The 27571-nt window shown below is 35.0% G+C and overlaps 2 protein-coding genes and 1 pseudogene across 2 annotated transcripts; all 3 read left to right on the forward strand.

Annotated features, from left to right (window-relative positions):
• The first annotated feature begins 128 nt into the window (after positions 1 to 128).
• On the forward strand, positions 129 to 5131 carry LOC128132694 (putative disease resistance protein At3g14460). Its single transcript, XM_052769563.1, has 2 exons — positions 129 to 4027; positions 4734 to 5131. Exon 1 carries the CDS (start codon positions 186 to 188, stop codon positions 4008 to 4010), a length of 3825 nt encoding a protein of 1274 aa, XP_052625523.1. The 5' UTR covers positions 129 to 185; the 3' UTR covers positions 4011 to 4027; positions 4734 to 5131.
• Positions 5132 to 9156: 4025 nt separating this feature from the next.
• LOC128132695 (putative disease resistance protein At3g14460) lies at positions 9157 to 14157 on the forward strand. Its single transcript, XM_052769564.1, has 2 exons — positions 9157 to 13053; positions 13760 to 14157. Exon 1 carries the CDS (start codon positions 9212 to 9214, stop codon positions 13034 to 13036), a length of 3825 nt encoding a protein of 1274 aa, XP_052625524.1. The 5' UTR covers positions 9157 to 9211; the 3' UTR covers positions 13037 to 13053; positions 13760 to 14157.
• Positions 14158 to 17765: 3608 nt separating this feature from the next.
• Positions 17766 to 23118, forward strand: LOC111883310 (putative disease resistance protein At3g14460; annotated as a pseudogene).
• The last annotated feature ends 4453 nt before the right edge of the window (positions 23119 to 27571 follow it).

Below are 27571 nucleotides of genomic sequence, written 5' to 3' on the forward strand. Positions count from 1 at the left end.
TTGCAACTTTTGGGCCCACAAATTTGTGGTGGGCGTTAATTTAATCCACACATATTCACTGTAAACAATAATTGAAATCGATCTCTGTTCATCGAATTTATCAACATCTCTTGATAATTGAAATCATTCTCTCTTCATCCATTTCATCCACCTCTATATTATATTCTCTGCTCTTGGCATAAACAATGGCTGAAATCGTTCTTTCTGCCTTCTTGACAGTGGTCTTTGAAAAACTGGCATCTGAAGCCTTGAAGAAGATTGTTCGCTCCAAAGGAATTGAATCTGAGCTCAAGAAACTGAAGAAGACATTAGACCAAATCCAAGATCTGCTTAACGACGCTTCCCAGAAGGAAGTAACTAATGAAGCCGTTAAAAGATGGCTGAATGATCTCCAACATTTGGCTTATGACATAGACGACCTACTTGATGATCTTGCAACAGAAGCTATTCATCGTGAGTTGACCGAGGAGGGTGGAGCCTCCACCAGTGTGGTAAGAAAACTAATCCCAAGTTGTTGCACAAGTTTCTCACAAAGTAATAGGATGCATGCCAAGTTAGATGATATTGCCACCAGGTTACAAGAACTGGTAGAGGCAAAAAATAATCTTGGTTTAAGTGTGATAACATATGAAAAGCCAAAAATTGAAAGGTATGAGGCGTCTTTGGTAGATGAAAGCGGTATTGTCGGACGTGAAGATGATAAGAAAAAATTGCTGGAGAAGCTGTTGGGGGATAAAGATGAATCAGGGAGTCAAAACTTCAGCATCGTGCCCATAGTTGGTATGGGTGGAGTTGGCAAAACAACTCTAGCTAGACTCTTGTATGATGAAAAGAAAGTGAAGGATCACTTCGAACTCAGGGCCTGGGTTTGTGTTTCTGATGAGTTCAGTGTTCCCAATATAAGCAGAGTTATCTATCAATCTGTGACTGGGGAAAACAAGGAATTTGCAGATTTAAATCTGCTTCAAGAAGCTCTTAAAAAGAAACTTCAGAACAAACTATTTTTAATAGTTTTAGATGATATATGGTCTGAAAGCTATGGTGATTGGGAGAAATTAGTGGGCCCATTTCATGCTGGGACTTCTGGAAGTAGAATAATCATGACTACTCGGAAGGAGCAATTACTCAAACAGCTGGGTTTTTCTCATGAAGACCCTCTGCATAGCATAGACTCCCTGCAACGTCTATCACAAGAAGATGCTTTGTCTTTGTTTTCTCAACACGCATTTGGTGTACCTAACTTTGATTCACATCCAACACTAAGGCCATATGGGGAACAGTTTGTGAAAAAATGTGGGGGATTGCCTTTGGCTTTAAGAATACTTGGAAGGTTATTAAGGACAAAAACAGATGAGGAAGAATGGAAATCTCTGTTGGATAGTGAGATATGGAGTTTAGGAAATGAAGATAAGATTGTTCCTGTTCTTAGACTAAGCTACAATGATCTTTCTGCCACTTTGAAGTTGTTGTTTGCATACTGCTCTTTGTTCCCCAAGGACTATGTGTTTGACAAAGAGGAGTTGGTTCTGCTGTGGATGGCGGAAGGGTTTTTGCAACACTCTGCTGCAAGAAATTCAATGCAGCAGTGGGGTCAGAAATGTTTTGAAGAGTTGCTGTCAAGGTCATTTTTTCAACATGCTCCTCATGACAAATCGTTGTTTGTGATGCATGACCTCCTGAATGACATGGCCACATATGTTGCTGGAGACTTTTTTTCAAGGTTAGACATTGAGATAAAACAGGAATTTGGGAAGCAACCTTTGAAAAAGCAACGACATATGTCATTTGTTTGTGAGGATTATGTGGTTTACAAAAGGTTTAAGCCATTAAAAGGAGCTAAAAGTTTGAGAACATTTTTAGCATTGTCTGTTGGGGTGGTAGGAAGTTGGATAACATTTTATTTATCAAATAAGGTCCTGAATGACTTACTTCAGGAGTTACCATTGTTAAGGGTCCTAAGTTTGACTCATCTTACAATAAGTGAGGTACCAGAAGTGGTGGGTAGTATGAAGCACTTGCGGTATCTTAATCTATCTTGGACTTCAATTACCCATTTACCGGAAAATGTCTGCAATCTTTATAATTTACAGACGTTGATTCTTTCTAGCTGTTATAAATTGATTAAGTTGCCCGAGAGCTTCTCAAAGCTTAAAGATTTGCAGCATTTTGACATGATGGGTAGTTTCATGTTGAAGACGATGCCCTTAGGGATTGGTGAGTTGAAAAGTCTTCACACTCTCTCCAGTGATATTGGCTTAAAATTAACCGAGCTTAAGAACTTGCAAAATCTCCATGGGAAAGTTTGTATTGATGGGCTGGGAAATGTGGAAAATTCAGCGGACGCACGTGAGGCGAACTTCTCTCGAAAAAGGTTTAGTGAGTTAGTGTTGGATTGGGGTGATGAGTTTAATGTCCTTCGAACAAAATCACTTGAAAAAGAGATCCTCAATGAGCTGATGCCTTATAATGGTACTCTAGAAAAACTCAGAATTTCTTTATATAGAGGTGTAGAGTTTCCAAATTGGGTTGGGGATCCATCCTATCGTCGGTTGACTATAGTGTCGATAGAAAGCTGTGAAGAATCAACCTCTCTACCAATGCTTGGGCAACTACCATCACTGAAGGAGCTGTTTATTGGTGGGATGAGTAAGGTAAAGGTTGTAGGTATGGAGTTTCTTGGGACCGATCTTGCATTTCCTTCACTTGAAATCCTAGAGTTTGATAGTATGTCAGGGTGGGAGGAATGGTCAACAAAGAGTGGGGCGTTTCCTTGCCTTCAAGAGCTTTGTATTGAAGATTGTCCTAATCTGGTCCGGGTCTCCCTTGAAGCACTACCTTCACTAAGGGTTCTGAAACTAAGAAAATGTGGTCATGGTGTATTGAAAAGCCTGGTTGATATAGCTTTGTCAATCACCAAGTTGGAAATAGATGATATTTCAGGGCTTACTGACGAGGTGTGGAGAGGTATGATTGGGTGTCTAGGGGCAGTTGAAGAAATAAAAATCAGCGAATGTAATGAAATAAGATACTTGTGGGAATCAGAAGCAGAGGCAAGTAAGCTTCTTATGAATTTAAAGATGTTGGAGTTAAGAAAATGTGAAAATTTGGTGAGTTTAGGGGAGAAAGATAAGGAGGATAATTGTGGGAGCAGCCTAACATCTTTTAGTTGGTTGGGAGTATGGAATTGTAACAGCTTGGAGCATTGCAGTTGTCCTGATAGCATGGAGACTTTGGATATTTGGGATTGTGATTCAATTACATCCGTCTCCTTCCCAACAGGAGGAGGGCAGAAGCTCAAGTCACTTGTCATTTGGGATTGCAAGAAACTATCGGAAAAGGAGTTGGGAGGAAAAGAGAAGACAAGGTTTCTTATAAAATCAAAAATGCAGATGCTTGAATTTGTATTTATAGCTAATTGGCCAAATCTGAAATCCATCAGTGAATTGAGTTGCTTCATTCACCTGAACAGATTATGTATATCAGAGTGTCCAGGTATGGAGTCATTTCCTGACCATGAGTTGCCGAATCTCACCTCGTTAACAGAACTAACAATTAAAAAGTGTACAAGTATGGATGCATCCTTTCCTCGTGGGCTTTGGCCTCCAAAATTGTGTCGGCTTGAAATAGGAGAGTTGAAGAAGCCCATCTCAGAGTGGGGCCCACAGAATTTCCCAACCTCACTTTCTCACTTAACATTGTATGGCGGACCATATGATGATGTGAAAAACTTTGCGCAGTTGTCCCATCTTTTACCTTCATCTCTTACTTCTCTTGGCATAGATCGATTTGAGAAACTGGATTCGGTTTCAACGGGACTCCAACACCTCACCTCCCTCCAACATCTCTTCATTTGCAACTGCCCAAAGACGGTGGATCTACCAGAAAAGTTGTTGTCTTCACTTCTGGTTTTGAGAATAGTAAAATGCCCAAATTTGAAAGAAAAGAGTTGCAAAGGAGGCTCCTATTGGCCCCTCATCTCCCTTATCCCCTACTTGGACATAGACGAGTAATTAAGTTTCATGTGAAGGTACACTTTATGCCTTTGACATCTTTTACTATGTGTAAGTTAAATGAGTGAATTTTCTCATTCAAACAGTTTATTCTTTTCATATTATCTCAATACATTAATATATGCATTTCATCCAAAATTCTACTTGTGTCTCAATGTCTGGTTGTTAACATGGATATGCACGTTGATTCATTGGATTTCATTGTTTCTTTTTTGTTGATGAAACTGATTAGGTTGTAACATGGAAGGGTCACGATGGATTGCAAAATGAATTAAAATGACTAGTGAGTTAAGTACTTTGAAATAAAAAGAAAAAGTCTTAGATTGAACTTGGATTGCTAATAGAATTATCGTTATTTGTTAAATATTTAGTACTTAAATTTTTCATGATGATGATAATAATTTAGTAACAGTATAAACAAATGATATGAATACTTTTTATATCACGAATCATTCTAATAGCTACCAGGGTTGTACCTATTTGATAATGTCAACAATTATGTTATTTATCAAGTGACTCATTTGACCCACGATTAATGCTAACTAAACGCATTAAGATTAAGTGGATGGAGCTTTAATTAAGACTCAGTATATTTGTGAAATTGTTATGAACAGAAAACTTTTTTATTTTTCAAGGTGTAGATTGTCATATTCTATTTTGAAAACAATATTTGATTTAAATTTATTTATCTTGCTGGCAAATTAATATTGACTTCTTTTCTAGATTGGATTGAACCCAAAGAGAAGGAGAGCTTGTGCTTTTCAGCACCAGAAACCCCATGAAGCATGGTCAAGGAATTATTAACCGCACATTTGTTTGTATGGAAAGACTATGTTTCAGAGTTAGCTTGAAAGCAGAACAAAAACAGAGAACTCCAACTGCTCTTCCAAGACGTTGATAACAGAGTCCATGTATTCTTGACTTTCATTGAAAACAAAGTCCATTTATCACTTTAGTACCTCATCTTGCTTTCTGAATAGATACATTTGCCAGCCAACAAAATGCATTTAGAATTTTGCTTTTTAATTACGACTCATTTTGATTTTTCTTTTTGCCGGTTTCTATTCTAGATTCTTGTATATTTCATGAAGAGATATCCCATGAACTCCATTTGTTGTCTAGGAAGACTACATTTAAGAGTTAGACTGAAGACTAAAACTAAAACAGTGAACTCCGTCTGCTCTTCCAAGAAGTTGAAAACAAACTCCTTGTAACTTTGACTTTCGCTGGTAGATGTATAGCTTTAGTAACTCATTTTGCTTTATGATAAAGTTATTAGATAGCGACAAAATGCACTTTGAATTATGCTTCAATTTTTTACTCATTTTGGATTTTTTTTGCCATTCTCCACTCTAGGTTCTTCCATACTTTCTTTGAGCAAACTAACTTTCATAATTACAATAGTATTTGATTGACACCTAATCAAACTACCACTGTAAGTCTATTGTAGACACCGGTTGGTTGTTTAATTGAGAGTAATGTGATAGAGAACATGATAAAGAATGGGTCTTATATAAAAGAGGGGAAAAGTGAAGGGACCAAATTGTAATATTTATATTTTCTGTTTTGCACCCGATCCCTAGGCTAGTATAAATAACTGTAGTCTTAGGGTTATGGATCATTCAGTCTTTTCCATTTGCGTTTTGAGTGTTCGGCATTAGCTTGGGCAGGGTTGTCCCTTTGAAGGGACTCTCTGATTAGGTCAGGAAGAACCATTTGGGTCTTTACTGATTTTGTTCTATTTTCATTTCATTCAGTAATCAAATAGCTTTCTAGATTCTACATATCCCATACTCTGGTTTCTATCATAATGTCCCTTAGGTACTTCATCATCTCATGTCTCTTCTCCATCCATTTCATCAGTAGCTTCTTCATTCATTTGCGAGGTCTGAAAACACCATTTTTCTTACTGTTAGTATTAGTAACTGTACGGGAGGTCTCTTCACAGAATCAACAACTTTAAATCTAGAACCACCATTTTCTTTTTTACAAGTCTTCAATTCATCAAGGAAGGCCAAAATTATTGCATTAAGTTGAAATGCTAAATCAACTTTAGTCATGTGTTTACAAGTCTGTACATGATGTCTTCACCGAAACATACTAATAATTAGATGGTGAAGGTAGAAACACATACATAACTATTAATATAGAAGTTACATTTTTGTATGTTTTACACAACATACTCAATCTCTTACCAATTTACACCAAGTCCAATTGTATAAACTTATACTAAAATGCCTTCACCATGGAAATGAATTGATTTGGATTATAATTTGTTTGATGGAATCACCATAATGTCCTTTCTTTTAATTTTTATAAGGAAAATTTCATATATTATCCTTCTCAAGTTTATGTATTACATCAATATTCTTATAGAATTTTAAAATATATATATACATCATTCTAAAACTATAATATTTACATTTATATCCAAACTCAAATTTTAATTAAAAAAAAACTAATTTAATATTAGAAACTTATCTAAAGTTCAAAATAAAATAGTATGATATTACTAAAATTACCTTTCTAAATAAAAGATTAAAATTAAACAATTTTAATTATAATTAATGTAATTAAATAAGGATTGATTTGCATCATTTCTTCCGACGTGCATTATTTCTTCCTGAGCGCATCTTTATGCCTCGTAATCCTTTATATTGCGGTGACTTGACCTTGACCACACTTTACGCCTACCCATCCACATGAACACACGCTATTCCTGTCTTTACAGTTCCTCAAGTATCCTCTGAAATCAACGATATCTTGTGTGATGGATTGGAGAGCTGAATAATCTGAAACTGTAACAAGACGATTTACCTGAAACCAGATGAGAAGAGAGATTAAGAAGAGTAAGCAAAAAGAGTGCACTAATGTTGGCTGAATTCTTGTAAAAATAAACTGATTTTAGTTGGTTTATCGGTTTATGCACTGCAAGTGTTTGTGAAAATGACTCAATGAGCCCTTCCAAGATCTTTATCAAGAATTCCAATCACAATTTTGGGAACTATTGTGTTGATTACCGAATAACACACTGCTCCATTTGGTTATGGTTCTAGTTAGAGTGAACCCGCGAAAAGGACATACCAGGAGGAAAAAAAGAATCAACTTTTGTTAATAATGCCAAAAATAGCAACCTAATTTGGTTGAACGAAGAAAAAAGTGAATGTCTGTTGTTATTATGTTAATATCAGAAAGATATTTATCATGTTTAATAATATACCAACATTAGTTTTCAGGTTAAATGTAAGAAAAAAGAAAGTGACTTTTCTTTGATTTATTTATTATGGTCTATTGCATCTAGCTTTCTAAAAAGATAATGAAATATTGAAGGTAGTAGATAGAGTAGAGAGACCAGAATAAGACAAGGACGAAAAGGGCATTTCTGTAAAAACTATATAGGATCATGTAGCCCACCTATTGGTAATTCCAATGATCATGGACTACCAAAACTGGACCCAAGAACCGGAACAGGCCCATGCAAAATCCAATGTCATGACAGCTTGGCGACCCTCTAGCCCACTGAAGAGTAATGGTGGATTTGTCATTTGTATAAAACTTGACGAGGGTGAACTGTGTGGAAGGAGCTGAAGAGTAATGGTGGGCCATATGTCCCCCTTTTTTTTTTAATGTCTACCAAATACTGATTATCTTATTATTTTTAGTAAAAAATACAAAATACAATGGTAATATTTTGATAAGTAGTTTTCAAATTCAAATTGTTATCCTGTGCACGGTGGTTCAAAATTCAATGCGACTCTTGATTTAAAATTTAAATCATCCAAATTAAGCGCATGACTCACAAACAATCATCCTCTACAAACACAAAATATTGAAATGGTTTGTTAAGATGGACTCACTGTAAAAACATTTACAAATTAATATTGTTAGGATTAGTATGTCTATAAATATTTATTAACTAATAAATTAATATTTATTAATTTAAAAGGCTTCTAATACTGATTGAACTTAAGTTTTTATTATACTAAAGAGTATTGTATCCTAGGAAAATCCATGTACTATATTAATTAAATAAATCTAAAATATAAATTTATTGTACATTTGTACATAATATTAAAGCAATTTTATATACAGAAACATTTATCCATAAAAATAAGTGTTAGGGTATGTTATTAGCCCTGATTCTTAGGGGTCATCTTTTGCACTATTGTATTTAATTAGTATTATATCAGTCCGTTGGACGATTTTTGATCTATGTAAAAACGACCATTATATCATTGACATATTTTTTTTTGGATTTTATAGCATCTTCGTGTTGTTTGTTTCCATGACTGACTGCAAGCATTAAAATTTATATTTGCAAAATGTAGCTTATATTGATATTTGATCTTGACTATATATATATATATATATATATATATATATATATATATATATATATATTAAAAATAAAATGATTCAATATTAAAAAAAAAAATTAAATTGCCTCCTATCTTTTATGCCTACAAATATTCTTAATCACTAACATTATGACACGTTCATCATTCCACATTTCAATTTAATTTTATTTGATATATTTTTAATATATATTCTTAATGAGATAATTAAGTAAATATGGAATGTTGACAGATGTCATAATTTTAATAGATAAAAATATTTGTAGCCATATATAGGAAACAATTTAATTTTGTTAAAAAAAATTATCAAAACTATAATATTTTATTTTTATTTTTATTTTTCAACTTTATCTAAACAAAAACGTAAAACAAGTGTCCCCACCGCCAATAATGAATCATGGGTCTGAATTTTCCGTCTCCGCCTCGGAATCGTCATCGGCTACAATTATTTGTCTCTTCACATTAAACATCATGGAGAAGAAGACGGTGGAGTAATCTGGTCCGCAATGTTTATCTCTATCAATATGTAGCATGAACCGATGGCTTCCGGAGTTAGAATCGTCGGAGTTGGTAACATTGGAGAAACGCCGGCTGAAGTAGAAAGAGAAGAAGGCCATGAATAATTTAATCCCCATATTCACTGTAACTCCTCAATTGCAACTTGCAACTTTTGGGCCCACAAATTTGTGGTGGGCGTTAATTTAATCCACACATATTCACTGTAAACAATAATTGAAATCGATCTCTGTTCATCGAATTTATCAACATCTCTTGATAATTGAAATCATTCTCTCTTCATCCATTTCATCCACCTCTATATTATATTCTCTGCTCTTGGCATAAACAATGGCTGAAATCGTTCTTTCTGCCTTCTTGACAGTGGTCTTTGAAAAACTGGCATCTGAAGCCTTGAAGAAGATTGTTCGCTCCAAAGGAATTGAATCTGAGCTCAAGAAACTGAAGAAGACATTAGACCAAATCCAAGATCTGCTTAACGACGCTTCCCAGAAGGAAGTAACTAATGAAGCCGTTAAAAGATGGCTGAATGATCTCCAACATTTGGCTTATGACATAGACGACCTACTTGATGATCTTGCAACAGAAGCTATTCATCGTGAGTTGACCGAGGAGGGTGGAGCCTCCACCAGTGTGGTAAGAAAACTAATCCCAAGTTGTTGCACAAGTTTCTCACAAAGTAATAGGATGCATGCCAAGTTAGATGATATTGCCACCAGGTTACAAGAACTGGTAGAGGCAAAAAATAATCTTGGTTTAAGTGTGATAACATATGAAAAGCCAAAAATTGAAAGGTATGAGGCGTCTTTGGTAGATGAAAGCGGTATTGTCGGACGTGAAGATGATAAGAAAAAATTGCTGGAGAAGCTGTTGGGGGATAAAGATGAATCAGGGAGTCAAAACTTCAGCATCGTGCCCATAGTTGGTATGGGTGGAGTTGGCAAAACAACTCTAGCTAGACTCTTGTATGATGAAAAGAAAGTGAAGGATCACTTCGAACTCAGGGCCTGGGTTTGTGTTTCTGATGAGTTCAGTGTTCCCAATATAAGCAGAGTTATCTATCAATCTGTGACTGGGGAAAACAAGGAATTTGCAGATTTAAATCTGCTTCAAGAAGCTCTTAAAAAGAAACTTCAGAACAAACTATTTTTAATAGTTTTAGATGATATATGGTCTGAAAGCTATGGTGATTGGGAGAAATTAGTGGGCCCATTTCATGCTGGGACTTCTGGAAGTAGAATAATCATGACTACTCGGAAGGAGCAATTACTCAAACAGCTGGGTTTTTCTCATGAAGACCCTCTGCATAGCATAGACTCCCTGCAACGTCTATCACAAGAAGATGCTTTGTCTTTGTTTTCTCAACACGCATTTGGTGTACCTAACTTTGATTCACATCCAACACTAAGGCCATATGGGGAACAGTTTGTGAAAAAATGTGGGGGATTGCCTTTGGCTTTAAGAATACTTGGAAGGTTATTAAGGACAAAAACAGATGAGGAAGAATGGAAATCTCTGTTGGATAGTGAGATATGGAGTTTAGGAAATGAAGATAAGATTGTTCCTGTTCTTAGACTAAGCTACAATGATCTTTCTGCCACTTTGAAGTTGTTGTTTGCATACTGCTCTTTGTTCCCCAAGGACTATGTGTTTGACAAAGAGGAGTTGGTTCTGCTGTGGATGGCGGAAGGGTTTTTGCAACACTCTGCTGCAAGAAATTCAATGCAGCAGTGGGGTCAGAAATGTTTTGAAGAGTTGCTGTCAAGGTCATTTTTTCAACATGCTCCTCATGACAAATCGTTGTTTGTGATGCATGACCTCCTGAATGACATGGCCACATATGTTGCTGGAGACTTTTTTTCAAGGTTAGACATTGAGATAAAACAGGAATTTGGGAAGGAACCTTTGAAAAAGCAACGACATATGTCATTTGTTTGTGAGGATTATGTGGTTTACAAAAGGTTTAAGCCATTAAAAGGAGCTAAAAGTTTGAGAACATTTTTAGCATTGTCTGTTGGGGTGGTAGGAAGTTGGATAACATTTTATTTATCAAATAAGGTCCTGAATGACTTACTTCAGGAGTTACCATTGTTAAGGGTCCTAAGTTTGACTCATCTTACAATAAGTGAGGTACCAGAAGTGGTGGGTAGTATGAAGCACTTGCGGTATCTTAATCTATCTTGGACTTCAATTACCCATTTACCGGAAAATGTCTGCAATCTTTATAATTTACAGACGTTGATTCTTTCTAGCTGTTATAAATTGATTAAGTTGCCCGAGAGCTTCTCAAAGCTTAAAGATTTGCAGCATTTTGACATGATGGGTAGTTTCATGTTGAAGACGATGCCCTTAGGGATTGGTGAGTTGAAAAGTCTTCACACTCTCTCCAGTGATATTGGCTTAAAATTAACCGAGCTTAAGAACTTGCAAAATCTCCATGGGAAAGTTTGTATTGATGGGCTGGGAAATGTGGAAAATTCAGCGGACGCACGTGAGGCGAACTTCTCTCGAAAAAGGTTTAGTGAGTTAGTGTTGGATTGGGGTGATGAGTTTAATGTCCTTCGAACAAAATCACTTGAAAAAGAGATCCTCAATGAGCTGATGCCTTATAATGGTACTCTAGAAAAACTCAGAATTTCTTTATATAGAGGTGTAGAGTTTCCAAATTGGGTTGGGGATCCATCCTATCGTCGGTTGACTATAGTGTCGATAGAAAGCTGTGAAGAATCAACCTCTCTACCAATGCTTGGGCAACTACCATCACTGAAGGAGCTGTTTATTGGTGGGATGAGTAAGGTGAAGGTTGTAGGTATGGTGTTTCTTGGGACCGATCTTGCATTTCCTTCACTTGAAATCCTAGAGTTTGATAGTATGTCAGGGTGGGAGGAATGGTCAACAAAGAGTGGGGCGTTTCCTTGCCTTCAAGAGCTTTGTATTGAAGATTGTCCTAATCTGGTCCGGGTCTCCCTTGAAGCACTACCTTCACTAAGGGTTCTGAAACTAAGAAAATGTGGTCATGGTGTATTGAAAAGCCTGGTTGATATAGCTTTGTCAATCACCAAGTTGGAAATAGATGATATTTCAGGGCTTACTGACGAGGAGTGGAGAGGTATGATTGGGTGTCTAGGGGCAGTTGAAGAAATAAAAATCAGCGAATGTAATGAAATAAGATACTTGTGGGAATCAGAAGCAGAGGCAAGTAAGCTTCTTATGAATTTAAAGATGTTGGAGTTAAGAAAATGTGAAAATTTGGTGAGTTTAGGGGAGAAAGATAAGGAGGATAATTGTGGGAGCAGCCTAACATCTTTTAGTTGGTTGGGAGTATGGAATTGTAACAGCTTGGAGCATTGCAGTTGTCCTGATAGCATGGAGACTTTGGATATTTGGGATTGTGATTCAATTACATCCGTCTCCTTCCCAACAGGAGGAGGGCAGAAGCTCAAGTCACTTGTCATTTGGGATTGCAAGAAACTATCGGAAAAGGAGTTGGGAGGAAAAGAGAAGACAAGGTTTCTTATAAAATCAAAAATGCAGATGCTTGAATTTGTATTTATAGCTAATTGGCCAAATCTGAAATCCATCAGTGAATTGAGTTGCTTCATTCACCTGAACAGATTATGTATATCAGAGTGTCCAGGTATGGAGTCATTTCCTGACCATGAGTTGCCGAATCTCACCTCGTTAACAGAACTAACAATTAAAAAGTGTACAAGTATGGATGCATCCTTTCCTCGTGGGCTTTGGCCTCCGAAATTGTGTCGGCTTGAAATAGGAGAGTTGAAGAAGCCCATCTCAGAGTGGGGCCCACAGAATTTCCCAACCTCACTTTCTCACTTAACATTGTATGGCGGACCATATGATGATGTGAAAAACTTTGCGCAGTTGTCCCATCTTTTACCTTCATCTCTTACTTCTCTTGGCATAGATCGATTTGAGAAACTGGATTCGGTTTCAACGGGACTCCAACACCTCACCTCCCTCCAACATCTCTTCATTTGCAACTGCCCAAAGACGGTGGATCTACCAGAAAAGTTGTTGTCTTCACTTCTGGTTTTGAGAATAGTAAAATGCCCAAATCTGAAAGAAAAGAGTTGCAAAGGAGGCTCCTATTGGCCCCTCATCTCCCTTATCCCCTACTTGGACATAGACGAGTAATTAAGTTTCATGTGAAGGTACACTTTATGCCTTTGACATCTTTTACTATGTGTAAGTTAAATGAGTGAATTTTCTCATTCAAACAGTTTATTCTTTTCATATTATCTCAATACATTAATATATGCATTTCATCCAAAATTCTACTTGTGTCTCAATGTCTGGTTGTTAACATGGATATGCACGTTGATTCATTGGATTTCATTGTTTCTTTTTTGTTGATGAAACTGATTAGGTTGTAACATGGAAGGGTCACGATGGATTGCAAAATGAATTAAAATGACTAGTGAGTTAAGTACTTTGAAATAAAAAGAAAAAGTCTTAGATTGAACTTGGATTGCTAATAGAATTATCGTTATTTGTTAAATATTTAGTACTTAAATTTTTCATGATGATGATAATAATTTAGTAACAGTATAAACAAATGATATGAATACTTTTTATATCACGAATCATTCTAATAGCTACCAGGGTTGTACCTATTTGATAATGTCAACAATTATGTTATTTATCAAGTGACTCATTTGACCCACGATTAATGCTAACTAAACGCATTAAGATTAAGTGGATGGAGCTTTAATTAAGACTCAGTATATTTGTGAAATTGTTATGAACAGAAAACTTTTTTATTTTTCAAGGTGTAGATTGTCATATTCTATTTTGAAAACAATATTTGATTTAAATTTATTTATCTTGCTGGCAAATTAATATTGACTTCTTTTCTAGATTGGATTGAACCCAAAGAGAAGGAGAGCTTGTGCTTTTCAGCACCAGAAACCCCATGAAGCATGGTCAAGGAATTATTAACCGCACATTTGTTTGTATGGAAAGACTATGTTTCAGAGTTAGCTTGAAAGCAGAACAAAAACAGAGAACTCCAACTGCTCTTCCAAGACGTTGATAACAGAGTCCATGTATTCTTGACTTTCATTGAAAACAAAGTCCATTTATCACTTTAGTACCTCATCTTGCTTTCTGAATAGATACATTTGCCAGCCAACAAAATGCATTTAGAATTTTGCTTTTTAATTACGACTCATTTTGATTTTTCTTTTTGCCGGTTTCTATTCTAGATTCTTGTATATTTCATGAAGAGATATCCCATGAACTCCATTTGTTGTCTAGGAAGACTACATTTAAGAGTTAGACTGAAGACTAAAACTAAAACAGTGAACTCCGTCTGCTCTTCCAAGAAGTTGAAAACAAACTCCTTGTAACTTTGACTTTCGCTGGTAGATGTATAGCTTTAGTAACTCATTTTGCTTTATGATAAAGTTATTAGATAGCGACAAAATGCACTTTGAATTATGCTTCAATTTTTTACTCATTTTGGATTTTTTTTGCCATTCTCCACTCTAGGTTCTTCCATACTTTCTTTGAGCAAACTAACTTTCATAATTACAATAGTATTTGATTGACACCTAATCAAACTACCACTGTAAGTCTATTGTAGACACCGGTTGGTTGTTTAATTGAGAGTAATGTGATAGAGAACATGATAAAGAATGGGTCTTATATAAAAGAGGGGAAAAGTGAAGGGACCAAATTGTAATATTTATATTTTCTGTTTTGCACCCGATCCCTAGGCTAGTATAAATAACTGTAGTCTTAGGGTTATGGATCATTCAGTCTTTTCCATTTGCGTTTTGAGTGTTCGGCATTAGCTTGGGCAGGGTTGTCCCTTTGAAGGGACTCTCTGATTAGGTCAGGAAGAACCATTTGGGTCTTTACTGATTTTGTTCTATTTTCATTTCATTCAGTAATCAAATAGCTTTCTAGATTCTACATATCCCATACTCTGGTTTCTATCATAATGTCCCTTAGGTACTTCATCATCTCATGTCTCTTCTCCATCCATTTCATCAGTAGCTTCTTCATTCATTTGCGAGGTCTGAAAACACCATTTTTCTTACTGTTAGTATTAGTAACTGTACGGGAGGTCTCTTCACAGAATCAACAACTTTAAATCTAGAACCACCATTTTCTTTTTTACAAGTCTTCAATTCATCAAGGAAGGCCAAAATTATTGCATTAAGTTGAAATGCTAAATCAACTTTAGTCATGTGTTTACAAGTCTGTACATGATGTCTTCACCGAAACATACTAATAATTAGATGGTGAAGGTAGAAACACATACATAACTATTAATATAGAAGTTACATTTTTGTATGTTTTACACAACATACTCAATCTCTTACCAATTTACACCAAGTCCAATTGTATAAACTTATACTAAAATGCCTTCACCATGGAAATGAATTGATTTGGATTATAATTTGTTTGATGGAATCACCATAATGTCCTTTCTTTTAATTTTTATAAGGAAAATTTCATATATTATCCTTCTCAAGTTTATGTATTACATCAATATTCTTATAGAATTTTAAAATATATATATACATCATTCTAAAACTATAATATTTACATTTATATCCAAACTCAAATTTTAATTAAAAAAAAACTAATTTAATATTAGAAACTTATCTAAAGTTCAAAATAAAATAGTATGATATTACTAAAATTACCTTTCTAAATAAAAGATTAAAATTAAACAATTTTAATTATAATTAATGTAATTAAATAAGGATTGATTTGCATCATTTCTTCCGACGTGCATTATTTCTTCCTGAGCGCATCTTTATGCCTCGTAATCCTTTATATTGCGGTGACTTGACCTTGACCACACTTTACGCCTACCCATCCACATGAACACACGCTATTCCTGTCTTTACAGTTCCTCAAGTATCCTCTGAAATCAACGATATCTTGTGTGATGGATTGGAGAGCTGAATAATCTGAAACTGTAACAAGACGATTTACCTGAAACCAGATGAGAAGAGAGATTAAGAAGAGTAAGCAAAAAGAGTGCACTAATGTTGGCTGAATTCTTGTAAAAATAAACTGATTTTAGTTGGTTTATCGGTTTATGCACTGCAAGTGTTTGTGAAAATGACTCAATGAGCCCTTCCAAGATCTTTATCAAGAATTCCAATCACAATTTTGGGAACTATTGTGTTGATTACCGAATAACACACTGCTCCATTTGGTTATGGTTCTAGTTAGAGTGAACCCGCGAAAAGGACATACCAGGAGGAAAAAAAGAATCAACTTTTGTTAATAATGCCAAAAATAGCAACCTAATTTGGTTGAACGAAGAAAAAAGTGAATGTCTGTTGTTATTATGTTAATATCAGAAAGATATTTATCATGTTTAATAATATACCAACATTAGTTTTCAGGTTAAATGTAAGAAAAAAGAAAGTGACTTTTCTTTGATTTATTTATTATGGTCTATTGCATCTAGCTTTCTAAAAAGATAATGAAATATTGAAGGTAGTAGATAGAGTAGAGAGACCAGAATAAGACAAGGACGAAAAGGGCATTTCTGTAAAAACTATATAGGATCATGTAGCCCACCTATTGGTAATTCCAATGATCATGGACTACCAAAACTGGACCCAAGAACCGGAACAGGCCCATGCAAAATCCAATGTCATGACAGCTTGGCGACCCTCTAGCCCACTGAAGAGTAATGGTGGATTTGTCATTTGTATAAAACTTGACGAGGGTGAACTGTGTGGAAGGAGCTGAAGAGTAATGGTGGGCCATATGTCCCCCTTTTTTTTTTAATGTCTACCAAATACTGATTATCTTATTATTTTTAGTAAAAAATACAAAATACAATGGTAATATTTTGATAAGTAGTTTTCAAATTCAAATTGTTATCCTGTGCACGGTGGTTCAAAATTCAATGCGACTCTTGATTTAAAATTTAAATCATCCAAATTAAGCGCATGACTCACAAACAATCATCCTCTACAAACACAAAATATTGAAATGGTTTGTTAAAATGGACTCACTGTAAAAACATTTACAAATTAATATTGTTAGGATTAGTATGTCTATAAATATTTATTAACTAATAAATTAATATTTATTAATTTAAAAGGCTTCTAATACTGATTGAACTTAAGTTTTTATTATACTAAAGAGTATTGTATCCTAGGAAAATCCATGTACTATATTAATTAAATAAATCTAAAATATAAATTTATTGTACATTTGTACATAATATTAAAGCAATTTTATATACAGAAACATTTATCCATAAAAATAAGTGTTAGGGTATGTTATTAGCCCTGATTCTTAGGGGTCATCTTTTGCACTATTGTATTTAATTAGTATTATATCAGTCCGTTGGACGATTTTTGATCTATGTAAAAACGACCATTATATCATTGACATATTTTTTTTTGGATTTTATAGCATCTTCGTGTTGTTTGTTTCCATGACTGACTGCAAGCATTAAAATTTATATTTGCAAAATGTAGCTTATATTGATATTTGATCTTGACTATATATATATATATATATATATATATATATATATATATATATATATATATATATATATATATATATATATATATTAAAAATAAAATGATTCAATATTAAAAAAAAAAATTAAATTGCCTCCTATCTTTTATGCCTACAAATATTCTTAATCACTAACATTATGACACGTTCATCATTCCACATTTCAATTTAATTTTATTTGATATATTTTTAATATATATTCTTAATGAGATAATTAAGTAAATATGGAATGTTGACAGATGTCATAATTTTAATAGATAAAAATATTTGTAGCCATATATAGGAAACAATTTAATTTTGTTAAAAAAAATTATCAAAACTATAATATTTTATTTTTATTTTTATTTTTCAACTTTATCTAAACAAAAACGTAAAACAAGTGTCCCCACCGCCAATAATGAATCATGGGTCTGAATTTTCCGTCTCCGCCTCGGAATCGTCATCGGCTACAATTATTTGTCTCTTCACATTAAACATCATGGAGAAGAAGACGGTGGAGTAATCTGGTCCGCAATGTTTATCTCTATCAATATGTAGCATGAACCGATGGCTTCCGGAGTTAGAATCGTCGGAGTTGGTAACATTGGAGAAACGCCGGCTGAAGTAGAAAGAGAAGAAGGCCATGAATAATTTAATCCCCATATTCACTGTAACTCCTCAATTGCAACTTGCAACTTTTGGGCCCACAAATTTGTGGTGGGCGTTAATTTAATCCACACATATTCACTGTAAACAATAATTGAAATCGATCTCTGTTCATCGAATTTATCAACATCTCTTGATAATTGAAATCATTCTCTCTTCATCCATTTCATCCACCTCTATATTATATTCTCTGCTCTTGGCATAAACAATGGCTGAAATCGTTCTTTCTGCCTTCTTGACAGTGGTCTTTGAAAAACTGGCATCTGAAGCCTTGAAGAAGATTGTTCGCTCCAAAGGAATTGAATCTGAGCTCAAGAAACTGAAGAAGACATTAGACCAAATCCAAGATCTGCTTAACGACGCTTCCCAGAAGGAAGTAACTAATGAAGCCGTTAAAAGATGGCTGAATGATCTCCAACATTTGGCTTATGACATAGACGACCTACTTGATGATCTTGCAACAGAAGCTATTCATCGTGAGTTGACCGAGGAGGGTGGAGCCTCCACCAGTGTGGTAAGAAAACTAATCCCAAGTTGTTGCACAAGTTTCTCACAAAGTAATAGGATGCATGCCAAGTTAGATGATATTGCCACCAGGTTACAAGAACTGGTAGAGGCAAAAAATAATCTTGGTTTAAGTGTGATAACATATGAAAAGCCAAAAATTGAAAGGTATGAGGCGTCTTTGGTAGATGAAAGCGGTATTGTCGGACGTGAAGATGATAAGAAAAAATTGCTGGAGAAGCTGTTGGGGGATAAAGATGAATCAGGGAGTCAAAACTTCAGCATCGTGCCCATAGTTGGTATGGGTGGAGTTGGCAAAACAACTCTAGCTAGACTCTTGTATGATGAAAAGAAAGTGAAGGATCACTTCGAACTCAGGGCCTGGGTTTGTGTTTCTGATGAGTTCAGTGTTCCCAATATAAGCAGAGTTATCTATCAATCTGTGACTGGGAAAAACAAGGAATTTGCAGATTTAAATCTGCTTCAAGAAGCTCTTAAAAAGAAACTTCAGAACAAACTATTTTTAATAGTTTTAGATGATATATGGTCTGAAAGCTATGGTGATTGGGAGAAATTAGTGGGCCCATTTCATGCTGGGACTTCTGGAAGTAGAATAATCATGACTACTCGGAAGGAGCAATTACTCAAACAGCTGGGTTTTTCTCATGAAGACCCTCTGCATAGTATAGACTCCCTGCAACGTCTATCACAAGAAGATGCTTTGTCTTTGTTTGCTCAACACGCATTGGGTGTACCTAACTTTGATTCACATCCAACACTAAGGCCATATGGGGAAAAGTTTGTGAAAAAATGTGGGGGATTGCCTTTGGCTTTAAGAATACTTGGGAGGTTATTGAGGACAAAAACCGATGAGGAAGAATGGAAATCTCTATTGGATAGTGAGATATGGAGTTTAGGAAATGAAGATAAGATTGTTCCTGTTCTTAGACTAAGCTACAATGATCTTTCTGCCACTTTGAAGTTGTTGTTTGCATACTGCTCCTTGTTCCCCAAGGACTATGTGTTTGACAAAAAGGAGTTGGTTCTGCTGTGGGTGGCAGAAGGGTTTTTGCACCACTCTGATGTAAGAAAGTCAATGCAACAGTGGGGTCACAAATGTTTTGAAGAGTTGCTGTCAAGGTCATTTTTTCAACAGGCGCCTAATGACAAATCGTTGTTTGTGATGCATGACCTTCTGAATGACTTGGCCGCACTTGTTGCTGGAGATTTTTTTTTAAGGTTAGACATTGAGATGAACCAGGAATTTGGGAAGGAACCTGTGAAAAAGCAACGACATATGTCATTTGTTTGTGAGGATTATGTGGTTTACAAAAGGTTTAAGCCATTAAAAGGAGCTAAAAGTTTGAGAACATTTTTAGCATTGTCTGTTGGGGTGGTAGAAAGTTGGATAACATTTTATTTATCAAATAAGGTCCTGAATGACTTACTTCAGGAGTTACCATTGTTAAGGGTCCTAAGTTTGACTCATCTTACAATAAGTGAGGTACCAGAAGTCGTGGGTAGTATGAAGCACTTGCGGTATCTTAATCTATCTTGTACTTCAATTACCCATTTACCGGAAAATGTCTGCAATCTTTATAATTTACAGACGTTGATTCTTTCTAGCTGTTATAAATTGATTAAGTTGCCCGAGAGCTTCTCAAAGCTTAAAGATTTGCAGCATTTTGACATGAGGGGTAGTTTCATGTTGAAGACGATGCCCTTAGGGATTGGTGAGTTGAAAAGTCTTCACACTCTCTCCAGTGATATTGGCTTAAAAATAACCGAGCTTAAGAACTTGCAAAATCTCCATGGGAAAGTTTGTATTGACGGGCTGGGAAATGTGGAAAATGCAGTGGATGCATGTGATGCGAACTTCTCTCAAAAAAGGTTTAGTGAGTTAGTGTTGGATTGGGGTGATGAGTTTAATGTGCTTCGAACAAAATCACTTGAAAAAGAGATCCTCAATGAGCTGATGCCTTATAATGGTACTCTAGAAAAACTCAGAATTTCTTTATATAGAGGTGTAGAGTTTCCAAATTGGGTTGGGGATCCATCCTATCGTCGGTTGACTAAAGTGTCGATAGAAGGGTGTGAAGAATCAACCTCTCTACCAATGCTTGGGCAACTACCATCAGTGAAGGAGCTGTTTATTGGTGGGATGAGTAAGGTGAAGGTTGTAGGTTTGGAGTTACATGGGACCGGCCTTGCATTTCCTTCACTTGAAATCCTACGTTTTAAAAGTATGTCAGGGTGGGAGGAATGGTCAACAAATAGTGGGGCGTTTCCTTGCCTTCAAGAGCTTTGTATTGAAGATTGTCCTAATCTAGTTCAAGTCTCACTTGAAGCACTGCCTTCACTAAGGGTTCTGAAACTAAGAAAATGTAGTCATGGTGTATTGAAAAGCCTGGTTGATGTAGCTTCATCAATCACCAAGTTAGAAATAGATGATATTTCAGGGCTTACCGATGAACTGTGGAGAAGCGTGATAGGGTATCTTGGGCAGTTGAACAATTAGGCATCAAACAGTGTAATGACATAAGATACTTGTGGGAATCAGAAGCAGAGGCAAGTAAGGTTCTTATGAATTTAAAGAACTTGAATTTAATTAAATGTAACAATTTGGTGAGTTTAGGGGAGAAAGATAAGAAGGATAATTGTGGGAGCAGCCTAACATCTTTTAGCGGGTTGGGAGTATGGGATTGTAACAGCTTGGAGCATTGCAGTTGTCCTGATAGCATGGAGACTTTGGATATTTGGGATTGTGATTCAATTACATCCGTTTCCTTCCCAACAGGAGGAGGGCAGAAGCTCAAGTCACTTGCCATTTGGGATTGCAAGAAACTATTGGAAAAGGAGTTGGGAGGAAAAGAGAAGACAAGGATTCTTATAAAATCAAAAATGCAGATGATTGAAGTAGTAAATATACGTAATTGGCCAAATCTGAAATCCATCAGTGAATTGAGTTGCTTCATTCACCTGAACAGATTATGTATATCAGAGTGTCCAGGTATGGAGTCATTTCCTGACCATGAGTTGCCGAATCTCACCTCGTTAACACATCTCAGGATAGAAAAGTGTACAAGAATGGATGCATCTTTTCCTCGTGGGCTTTGGCCTCCGAATCTATGTTTCCTTAATATAGGAGGGTTGATGAAGCCCATCTCAGAGTGGGGCCCACAGAATTTCCCAACCTCACTTGTTGACCTAATATTACATGGCGGACCATATCATGATGTGAAAAACTTTGCTCAGTTGTCCCATCTTTTACCTTCATCTCTTACTTCTCTTTCCATTAGGGAATTTGAGAAACTAGAATCGGTTTCAACGGGACTCCAACACCTCACCTCCCTCCAACATTTCTTCATTGAGAACTGCCCAAAGACAATAGATTTACCAGATAAATTGTTGCCTTCACTTCTGGCATTGAGAGTAGAAAGATGCGCAAATCTGAAAGAAAATATTAGTAGAGGAGGCTCCTATTGGCCCCACATCTCCCTTATCCCCTGCTTCACGACAGACGAGTAAGGAGTAATTACAAGATTAACATGAAGGTACAGCCCTCTGTTTGTCTTGAACTTTTTTTTTCAGTTTCATTGTATATAACTAAAATAACTGATTTATTTAGCTCAGTCAAATAAATTTTAAAATATAATCTTAATACAATATGCATTTCCTTATATTTGTGAAAGTGTAACTGTTATGAACATAAATCTTACTTATGCTTTTAAGGTGTACATCTACAAAATTTTACCTTTAAATATCTTACTAATCCAGTTCAAATCTATTTTTCTCACTTTTCCACACTTACAGCCAAGCAATAAAAGATTAAAGGTCGATGGATGTAATGATTTTTGAAATGAAAGCATCAGAGGAAATAAAAGATCAAGCTGAAGATAGTTTACAAAGGAAGACATTTATATGGTGCTGCTTCTAGTTTACAAGGTTTGTTTCCATCTGAGTTCTGACTGATAAACCCTTATGTGATATAAAACAAGACTTTATGGACAGTGATTTCCAATATTTACTTCAATTTTTCTTGTTCCAAATTTGTTTGAAATGGAATCTTGATGTATAGGTGACTCAGTCTCTTCACGACCTTGATGTTGCAAATTTGTTTTGCTTTTACAAAACTCTTTAAAGGTAAACATTTACATCATTGTCAAATTGATTTCTTAATTTCTCATGTCAAACTTTTTACGAATTTTTATAAGATTAATTTTCTGATATTTGTTTGCTAGACTAGATTCAACCCAAAGAGAAAGGGGGGTTGTGGTTATCCTATGAAGCTATGTCAAGAATTATTAACACCACAATGGTTTCATCAGTAGTTTGCTGGAAAGACTGTTTGAGAGTTCGATTAAAAACATAACAAAAACAGAGAACTCCATCTGCTGTTCCAAAAAGTTGAAAACATAGTTCATGTCATTTTGACTTCCATTGAGTGTTGTAAATGAAAGATACAAGGGTTAGGGACTAGCCTACTATTTTCTTTGTACGTGGCATTTTTATGCACCGATTCTGTTTAGCTATGTTACAATTATCTTTTTTGGTAGCTTCTAGGTCTTTATGAATGAAAAAAACATTCATTTTGTGTTAATTTCTGTTTTTCTTCATTTGAATTGTGTAGGTAAAATTTCGATTTCATTTTTTTTGTTTTGGGAAAATGACTTATAAGCCCAATGAATTTTTCAAACCGTTCAGAAAACCCAATTTTGTTTTGTCAGTTCAAGAAAACCCAACAAACTTAACATTTTGTCTAAAAAGCCCAATTAACTTACATTTTCGTTCACTTCTCATTTAGGGTCAACCAGCTAATTAAAGTCAACGAATGACATGGCTGATGATGTATAATTAAATATCGAAAAATGACTTGTAAAACCAACAAAGTTTCGAAACCGTTCAAAAAACCCCGATCATGTTTTGTTTGTTGAAAAAAATCCAACGAACTTACGCTTTTGTTCAATTCTTATTAGAAGCAACCATATTCATTAGGTATATAACTAGTTGGCAAATGACATGACATTATATTTAATGACACTCAAGATCTACAAGGAAGATATTTGATGATGCAAACTCTTGTGGATGTAGACGCCCTTTTCGGATTTGGACATCCAGAATAGAGGATCATCCAGAGATAATGTTTAGGGCTTGTTCGAACAGATGGGTAAATGTAATTAAAAACTATGTCATTTAATATTATCAACAATAGTTGATTAGGTTAAGTTTTATCAAGTCAATGAGACCATTTTTTAATTATCTGCATATGATTCGCTTCTCAAGTACTTCTTCTTTACGTGGGGAAGATGGGGGGCACCATTTGATGTTTGTGCTTTATCTCGATTTCTTCTTCGTTACCTGCATTTTCCCAAAGATTGTATCAAAAGCATTGTGCTTTATCTCAATTTTGTAAATATATTTTCTAAAATCGATTTCATGAATCAATCCTGGGAATCGAATAAAGAAGAAGAGGACCGGTGGTGATGGAAGAAAAAACGATCGATTGAAGACATTGAAGCGATCGATTGAAGATAGTGAAGAGATCTAAGGATAAAAATATCAAGAAAAATTACCTAAAACTTTGAATCAGCAATGCAATGAAATCGAACTGGAAGGTGAAGAAGGTGCGACTTCATCCAAGTTCACATCATTATTTGAATCATTTAGGGATTTAAATCTGGGTTTTTCTATTGGACGTTTTAGGGATGATGTGCTAGGTTTTTCCAGGATAATGATGTAGTTAGGGTTCGAAATCAAGTTGAATAATTGGGAATTTATATAAATGACTGAAATGTGAAGCAGAGATTATAATGTTGAAAATTTTGTGAATGAATAAGAAGATGATTATGGTGAAAAAGAAGGGAGGGAGAGAAAAGTAGGAGAAAGGTAGCAATTGTGGATCAATTTCATGAGGTTTAACCACTCATCGTAGTTATCTTCCATCCCTAAAGCCATCGGTGTGGCGTCTATTTTTCTTTGGAGCCACCGTCGTTTCCCTATTCTTTCCGTCGAGCCTCCATCTCAAATCTTTTCAACCTGTTTGACGTTTTGAGAGAGAGATCGAAATGGAGATGAAGATATTACTTGAACCAAAGAATTCTGAAAAAAGCCCTAGAGTATGATAACTCATGGAATTCGCAAAGCTTCATTAAGCCAAACCATGGAAAAGAGAAAAGTAGAAACGAAGGAAGATGAGAACAAGGCAGGGTTTTCTAATTTGTAGGGATTCTGTTTCCCGCTTAACTCTTAAAGGTTTAAAACGAGCGTTCCATTAAAATTTCTAAAGCGACATCCTTAGACGACCATTTTATTATAGGTGCCCTCCGTGTTTTTTTTTTTTTTTTTTTTTTTTTTTTTTTTTTGTTTAGACACTAATTTAAGGGCGCACAATAATGCACGCCATAAATCCTTAAATTTTTTGAACAAATGACATTTTTTTAATGTCACTCTCTTTTGCGTAACATAAATCAATGAGTGTCGTGGTTTGCGCGTCATAAAATGGTCTTTTTCTTGTAGTGGGAAGAAGAAGTAGCTATTACAAGAGATCGACACAGACGTCGTATGTTTTTCTCTTCTCCAAGCCCTAAATTGATATTTAAAGGGCAATTCTAATCTGTTTATTTCATGTCATTAAATATAATGCCATGTCATTTGCCAACTAGTTGTATTCCTAATGAATCTGGTTGCCTCTAAGGAAAATTGAACAAAAGCTTAAGTTCGTTGGGTTTTTTTCTACAAACAAAACATGATTGGGGTTTTTTGAACAGTTTTGAAACTTTGTTGGTCTTACAAGTCATTTTCCAATATTTAATTACATGTCATCATCCATGTCATTCGTTGACTTTCATTAGCCGGTTGACCCTAAATGAAAAGTGTAAGTTAGTTGGGCTTTTATAAACAAAAGGTTAAGTTCATTGAGTTTTCTTGAACAGACAAAACATAATTGAGGTTTTTTGAACGATTTGAAAACTTCGTTGGACTTGTAATTCATTTTCCCTTTTGTTTTCAAAGTACCAATGTCGAGATGATTGAACAAGTTGCAATTAAGCTTGTGACTATTGTAATGTCGTTATAACTTTTGTTAATTAGTTTGTTGGAATCTGATATTAGAATGTTGCAATTTCTAGGGTTATTGAAAGAGACGAGCTAATTGTTTTGATAGAAATTGGGATGTTTATACATTTTAGGAAAGATGACGGGTCAGCAAGCATTCATTACTCACTAGTTGTTAATTTTAAAGGAGGAAGGAAGCAGCTGCCATAATATGTTTTACATCTATAGCTTCAAGGCGCTGGGTGTTGATTGGCATTACTTTATCATCTTGCTTTAATAATTAAGCTGTAACTTTGTTCTGTGTTTATTTATATTTAACTATTTTACTTGGTTATCTGTTTCTTAAAGCTCCATATCTTTGATGAGCATGAACAACAGCGAATATCATATAACAAGAGAAAAGGTAAAAATCATCTTCTGATTATACTAGAATCAATGTATCATAACCTTTTTTTTTGAAAACTCACAATCTTTATTGTTTTATAGTTTTTGTAGGCATTAATCATGTTGTAGGAATAGACCGGAATTGTGACTTCATAAAGGTTAGTTAGAGATTCTTTATATTTTAAAGGGTATATAGCTTTTCTACAAAGGACTTGATTGTTTCTTTGTGATCAACTAATGTTGCATTCTGATTTCATGAAGACCAGTTTTCTTTTTATATGTAGCATCCATTCAGTCATTCAAACTAGTCTCTTGATAACCTTGATGTTGCCAACTTATTTGGCTTTTCCAAAACATTTTAAAGGTATACATTTATCTCATTGTCAAACTGATTACGTAATTTCTAAACGCAAAACTTAATAGAAATAAACATTATTATATGATTTATTTTCTGATATTTACTTTTTTTGTAGACTTGATTCAAACCAAAGACAAATAGAAGTTTTGGTGTTCATCAAGAGACATCCTATGAAGCATGGTTGTTTGTTTTATCTAGAAAGACTAGCGTTTGAGAGTTAGATTGTAAACAGAACAAAAGCAGAGAACTCCATCTGCTGTTCCAAGAAGTTGAAATCAGGGTAAATGTAACTTGACTTTAGTTGGTAGATGTATAACATTAGTAACTCATTATGCTTTCTTTGAGCAAACTAACTTCCATAATTCCAAATAGTATTTGATTGACACCTAATGAAACTACCATTGTAAGTCTACTGTGAACACCAGACTTTTTAATTGAGAGTAATGTCCTTTAGGGACTTCCACCTCCAAAATGATAATCCTATTCAAGGAGTTTAGCATTCTAGTGAAAGACTAGATTATGCTGATAGCAATGCAACAATATAATCATAAAGCATGTATATCATTAGAAAATTTGTGCCTCATGAATCTGATATTCTATATTGTTAACGGGCTTCAGATAGTAGGGTTGAAGAAGCCCGTCTCAGAGTGGGGCCCACAGAATTTTCCCAACCTGACTTGATATCCTAACATTATATGGCGGACCATGTGAGTATGTGAAAAACTTTGATCAATTCTCACATCTACTTCCTTCATCTCTTACTATTTGAGAAACAGGAATCCCTCCAACAAAAAATATGAATGCATTCAAATCAAGAATCATTTTGATAATGTATAGCCTAATAGCGACCATGTGACAATGCCAATTAAGATGTTTATCTGGTGACTCATTTGATCCAGGACTAATACTAAGTAAATCAATTAAGATTAAGCGGATGGGCTTTCATTAAATAGGTCGGTTATGACATTTTTAAATATGATACTTTGTTATATTTGTTAAATGCTTGTGAATAGAATTCTTATTGACCCTTTATCTTAGGATTGACCCTAGAATTTTCATTATTTGTTAAAGTTTTACTTTTTAGATCTTCGAAATCATGAATCACTTTACACAAGATCTTTAAAATGATTTGATCAATTTGATAATAGGTATCTACGATTTTACCCATTTGAAAATGATGATTAATATGTTATTTATTTGTTTATTTCGATGACCCA

The sequence above is a fragment of the Lactuca sativa genome, chromosome 3, assembly GCF_002870075.4.
Source record: "Lactuca sativa cultivar Salinas chromosome 3, Lsat_Salinas_v11, whole genome shotgun sequence".
NCBI lineage: Eukaryota > Viridiplantae > Streptophyta > Magnoliopsida > Asterales > Asteraceae > Lactuca > Lactuca sativa.

What these genes read in the sequence shown, in the direction of transcription:
- LOC128132694 (XM_052769563.1), top strand. Translation starts at nt 186, where the DNA reads ATGGCTGAAATCGTTCTTTCTGCCTTCTTGACAGTGGTCTTTGAAAAA.
- LOC128132695 (XM_052769564.1), top strand. Translation starts at nt 9,212, where the DNA reads ATGGCTGAAATCGTTCTTTCTGCCTTCTTGACAGTGGTCTTTGAAAAA.